At 53.4% G+C, this 6,060-nt stretch overlaps 1 protein-coding gene across 1 annotated transcript; it reads right to left on the reverse strand.

The window, feature by feature from the left end:
• Nucleotides 1–396: 396 nt before the first annotated feature.
• Nucleotides 397–6,027, reverse strand: PSMA7 (proteasome 20S subunit alpha 7). Its single transcript, XM_006072289.4, has 7 exons — nt 5,803–6,027; nt 3,649–3,775; nt 2,873–2,997; nt 2,129–2,251; nt 1,594–1,713; nt 916–978; nt 397–625 (listed from the first exon to the last, which is right to left on the reverse strand). The coding sequence occupies exons 1-7, from the start codon at nt 5,896–5,898 to the stop codon at nt 533–535; spliced, it is 747 nt and encodes a 248-aa protein (XP_006072351.1). The 5' UTR covers nt 5,899–6,027; the 3' UTR covers nt 397–532.
• Nucleotides 6,028–6,060: the final 33 nt, after the last annotated feature.

The raw sequence follows: 6,060 nt of genomic DNA on the forward strand, positions 1-6,060 counted from the left end.
GATCAAAACAGGAGGAATGCTGACCTGATTTACTAGAACCAGAAATTCAAGACCAATTCCAGAGCTGAGCTGCAAAGTGAGCTCCAGGTTTAAACTGAGCACAGTCTGTCCTTGTGTCCTGATGTCATACATTCATCAAGGACTCCAACAAAGTGTGAGAAGAAACTGTCATCCTGTGTCTAGAACCCTTAAACTGGAGAAACCCCCTCCATGGCACCTCTTGTCCACTGCCCTGTACAGCCTTTCCACAAATCCCAAGGGAGGGATCCCACTCAACCATCACCTTGTCTTAGAGCCTGGTGAGGAGAAGCAGAAAGGAATGCTCCAGAGACCCAAAGTGAGCAAGTTCCCTAAAGAGCTATCCATACACCTAAAAGATGCATTCACCTCTGAAAGAAAGGTTAAAAAATAGGCAAATTTATTGTGGGACACTTGGACAGTATGGATAAGTGGAATGGAAACGCATATGTATCCTTTTGGAAATCAGCCATGATTTGAATTTAAAAATCGTTACAAGCAAAATTTCATTTCATCATGATGCTTTCTTTTGTTTCTTCTTTTCATTTTCTTCTTTTTCTTTTTCAATCTCAGCAACGTATTTCTCAATCTCTTCAGGATTTAAAATCTACCAAAGGAACAGTGTATGGTTAGCCACACAAGGTGCCCCCAAACCTAAGTCCCAGATGCCCCCTCTGGCTGCTTCTACAGGAGAGCGAAGCCACATGTGGCTGACCCAGGGGACAAGCTGGAACCGACGTGTAGTCAGTCAATGTGGGAATGCTTTCTTTTCCTCTCATGTGGGGACCCTTGGAAAGAACATTTCTTGGCGCTAGAGCAGTTCTGAACGTGCACTGCCCCCTGCCCTGACCACTGGGAACGCACCCAAAGAGGACAGCAAACCAACTTGGTGATTACCTTGAGAGGTTGATCTCGCCTCATGACAGCAAGCTCTATGTTTTTGCCACCTGACTGAACCACCTTCGAGGGGAGAAAAGAGCATCAGACACCTCACCCACCTCGACCAGGCTGGGTGCCCTGTGAACCTGAACCCAGAACTGCTGTACAAGGGGAGGGGTGGACATGGGGTGCCCCGGTTGCACGCTGATACGGTCCTGTGGGGTATCTGCACTCCTCGATCCTGGGACAGCTGGACTCAGGGCCCTGCCAACTGCTCGCGGCCTGCCCCATCACCAAGGCCTGACGCCTGGGCCCCAGCCTAGCCTTAAGCTGTAATCCCCCTCTGCCTCTTTGGCTTCACCCCCAGCACCTCCAAGGTCTTGACAAAGTCTTAAGACCTCACAGCTCCCACCCATTATTCCCAGTTCTTCTAATTCTGACTCGAGCAATAGCTTGAGCCTCAGAAAGTCTGAACTCTAGGCCAACTTAGCCACTTGGTACCCTGACTGCCCCAGAGGTAGAAGGAGCTGACAAAGCACCAAAGTGGTGCCTGGTGGTACCGTGAGTGCCTGCGCCTCTCCTTGTTGCCTATACATTAGGCTGTTCCATCCCATGCTGTCCATTCCCCAGGCCAAGTACCACCACCACCATAGTATGGGTGTCTTCATCTTGCCCAGGTTTCAAACACAAACTTACTTCCAGAAGGGCCTTGATAACCAGCTTAATAGTCAGATCATCTGTTTCAATGGCTTCATCGGTATAATTCTTCTCCAGGAATTCACGCACTGACTTGGCACCCCGGCCTATAGCATTGGCCTGAAAGAGGGATGTGTGTTACATGGCATAGAATGCAACGATCCAGAGCCAGCCAGTGCCACCCTGCTCCTGCGTGCTGTGGAGAGGCAGCCGGGCTGGGGGAGGCCTTGCCCCATGGCTTCTTTTTGCAAAGGGCTATTTGGAGTTGGTGCTCATGCCCACTAAGAATGGGATTCTAATGAAAGACACACGGGCATCTTGCATACGCCAAATGTCCTTAGAGCTCACTGTCCTGTGCTCCCAAACATCAACACTGAACAACTTCCTGGCTTCCACATCACAAGTGTCATGAGCACACAACGTGGGTAATGCGTACATCCCTCTAAAGGATGAAGCCAGCTCAAGGTCCCAACAGCCTCCAAAACTGCTTCCAAAGGCAAAACGGCCCCAAGCCCCTTTTTTGCCAGGGACTCACCTTCCAGGCATGGTATGTGCCCGAGGGGTCAGTCTGATAGAGTCGGGGGGTGCCATCAAAGTCAAAACCCACAATGAGGGCAGAGATGCCAAACGGCCGGCGCCCGTTGCTCTGCGTGTAGCGCTAGCGGAGAAAGAGACACAGTGACACTGCAGCCTCCTCACAGAGGCTGCCCAAAACCCACTGCAAATTAAACACGCCATGTTCCAAACACAGATTATAACAAAAGGATGAAAATAAATTAAGCCCACGTTCGGGTTACGTGTAATTCAAGTGAAAAATGAAATGAGCCCATGGTTTTTCAGCATTCCTCCTTCCTGTGCTACATTTTCATTCTTAGATCAGAACTCCATCACGGAACGTGGCTGGGGTTCCTTGGAGTTACTTTGACAGCAGACACAATCTGGCTACATACCAGGTTCACAGGTGACTAAGATTTCACCAAGAGTGGGAGTGGCTTTTAGCCCCCTCACAACTGTCTGGTGACCGGTCATTCAGAACAAGACAAAAACTACATCGTGTCCCTCTTGAAATGTGAATGTGGACTACTCCAGGCCACTAAATAAGAACACCACAATGCCAATGAAAAGGATACACAATAGTAAAAGTGCAGATGAGGAAGTCAAGGTTAGGACTGTGCCTGTGGAACCAGTGCAGTTTCCCGATTTGCCCAGAGATGTCCCGTGGCAGGACGCCCCAGAACACAGCTCATCACCAGAGCTGAGCCACAGCAGGAACACCCACCTGCTTCAGACTGGCGATATAACGGGTGATGTACTCCACGGTGACCGGGTCCTCCACGGTCAGTCGGTGGCTCTGGCATTCCACCCGGGCCCTGTTGATGACTATTCTTGCATCAGCAGTGAGGCCTGCAAGGATCACAAAGACAATGCCCCCTAAGCCATGCCTCACCTGGGCAACTGTCAAGGATGGCGCAGACCACATGCAAGGACAGCAGATAACCTTGGGCAGGTTCTAAAACCAGTCCTGATAGGCAGCACCAAGGTTACTCTGAGAGCCCCACAGTGGAACCAGCAGCCTCTGTGAAATCCTCTGAGAAAGCTGCATGGTTAAGGAGCTATGGGTGCTAGGCTACACACACACTAAGTCTTTGACAAGTCAATCTCCAGGGGAACCGGGATCTTCCTGCTGAAGGAGGAAATGAGTGAAACCACAGAAGTGCAAGAACACTGCACATCCGGAGAGCAGGGCGCTGTCCAGCTCTCCCCCCTTCATAGGTACACGGTTAACTGTGGACAGCTGACCTTTCTCCTGACAGCAGCAATGAGGAGACAGCACAGCCCCTCTTTTTGGAACTGTTTATTCATTTAGCCCTTCTGCTTCAGCCTCCTGGGGAGGATCGTACCCCCGAAACTGAGGCTAGCCCTTTTCTTAAAAGCCAAATCTTTAAATGATTTCGGTTTACCCAATCACATGCCCCCCATAGCCCTCTCACTAGGTAGGCCTCCAGACGGCCATTCTTCCAAGACACAGGGACACGGTGCTGGCCCCAGACTCACCGGCGAATGCCATGCAGACATTATCATCCAGAGCGCAGATCTTCCGCACTGTCCTTTCATCCTGCAGTTTGGCCACTGACTTCTTCTCCACACCAAGAACAACAATGTCTTTTCCTCGAACACCGACCTTCAATAAATATCAATGGGGCACTTACGAAACTGACCAGAGGTTTTGCCACCAGAGACACAGCACTAAAAGCAGATGTCAACATGGTCCTGTGAACATCCTTGGTGGGGGCACGCACACCCTGCAAACTGTGGGTCTCGATCCACTTTTGGGAGAGCTAGCCCAGGCATCACCATCTAGGCAACTAGCCTTGTGCCTTAAAATACTGACATGTAGTTTAAGTTACAAAACAACTAAGGAATAACTGCTATATAATCCATGTGTTTGTGAACATGTGTCATTTCAACCCAGTGAATCAGAATCTCTGTAAAGCTTGAGCATGAGTCCCTAACAGTGAAGTCAGGTGTTCCAAAAGCAGTGTTGCTGTGATTATGAAACTGTACCCAAGTCCTTCCCTCTCTCTCCTGTGCACTTTTTTTCCTTCTTCTTAGATTATACCATCAGGCTCAAGGGATCCTAGTTCCCCGACTAGGGACTGAACCTGGGCCACAGCAGTGAAAGCACAGAGCCCTAACTACTGGACCGCCAAGGAACTCCCCCTTCTGCACTTTTGAAACCAATGTGCACAGCGGTGGAGAAATGCCTGGTATGGTATTAGGTGAACAACATATCAACTCTTACTGGGAGGCCCATGGCTCTGCTTATGGCTGACATTATAGCAGAAAAAAAGATGTTTTAAATACATGGGGGGGGAACCACACTGGCTGCCAGTTAACCCACTCAAAGCACAGCAGACACAAACAAGACAATCACTTGTAAAAGCAAACTTCTCTCAGTTTGGACAGGGTATCTCAGCCTTGGCCCTACAGGCACCTGGGCCAGCTAATTCTTCAATGTGGGGGCCCAGGTCCGAGCCCTGTTGTATGTTTAGAAATCTCCATGTCCCGTGCAAAGAAGCACCGGGTGGAAGCGTTTCAGATTTCAAGGAGCTTTCTCATAAACTGTCTGCAACGGCCAGGCCCAGAGGCAGCAGTCAGGGCAAACAGAGGCAGACACCTGGCTGGCCCACCGTGGAGGCTTGTCAGGTGACATTCCTCCCAGTAGTCTTCAAGCTGAGCTGAGGTAGGTCAGAAAGTGGATTTGGGGGCCTTAATTTCGAGATTCATGAAATAAAAAATACTTCAAAATTCACAGAACCGTGTGTTTTTTCTCTGCCTACTCAGGCCTCTGAAACACTAAATGATTGGGAAAAAACAAAATAAAACAAAAAAACCCACAAAAACCCATCATCCAGTTTGACCGATAAACTCACAGGTATCTTAAAGACAACAGGTATTCACACCTGAAACAGCGGCCTAAATGACAGACAGCTCAGGTGCGACGAGACCCGAGTCGGGGGCAGGGTCCAAAGGGCGAGGACTCAGCAGTAGTACCCAGGAGGGAGCCTGCCCGCCGCGCCGGCAGCCCGGAAACTGCAGGGCCGATGCGACACCGGCCGCCCTTTGTTCTCGAGATCGCTCTGGGCCTGGAGGACAACTACTTTCTGGGGGCGGGGGACGACAGGGAGAGGGGAGTCGGCTACCTGGGAGCTGTCCAGACTCCGTCCGCCCCCGCCTTGCCGGGCTCCCTCAAGGAGCGCCCGGAAACTAGCAAGGGCCGAGCCCTGCCTCTCTAAGTTCCGCGCCCTCGCACCGCCCCAGGCCCCCCAGGCCTGCGCGGGGGCCCCGCCAAGATGGCGTCGGCGGCAGGCGCGCGCTCGGCTCCGGACACGGCACGGGGAAGCGAAGCCCGCAGCCAGCAGAGCCCTTGTCGAGGCACCAGTAGCCCCGCTCGCCCGTACGCGGAAGCCGGCTCCCGGAGAGCCGCCCGGCCGGCCCTCGCGACCGCCGCCCTCGGCGCTCCTTTCTTGCAGCGGCGCCCCAGTCCCAGCTTCCGTGTGCGCCCCCAGGCCACCATGCCTCCTTGGGCCCCGAACCACCGCGCGCCAGTCAGCGTGGCCCCCGGGGAAGCGGGTCGGTGAGACGCACCCGGGCCCCACCCAGCCGCCCAGGCCTCTGCCGCCCCCCGCGCCCCGCCTCCTCGCTCACCGCGGTCGAGCCCTTCTTCACGGCCTCCTGCGCGTACTCCACTTGGAAAAGGTGGCCGTCGGGCGAGAAAACGGTGATGGCGCGGTCGTAGCTCATGCCTGTGGGACTACGCGGCCGGGCCCGGGAAAAGCGCACACTCACGGCCGCGCAGCCGGCGATTCACAGCGTTGCTGCGCCGGCGCCACGCGCGCCCGCCCACCCCCGGCGCCCCCGATTACGCTACCGGCGTAAGGCGGCGTCCCGGGGCGTCAGGCGGCG

The sequence above is a fragment of the Bubalus bubalis genome, chromosome 14 (assembly GCF_019923935.1).
Source record: "Bubalus bubalis isolate 160015118507 breed Murrah chromosome 14, NDDB_SH_1, whole genome shotgun sequence".
Taxonomy (NCBI): domain Eukaryota; kingdom Metazoa; phylum Chordata; class Mammalia; order Artiodactyla; family Bovidae; genus Bubalus; species Bubalus bubalis.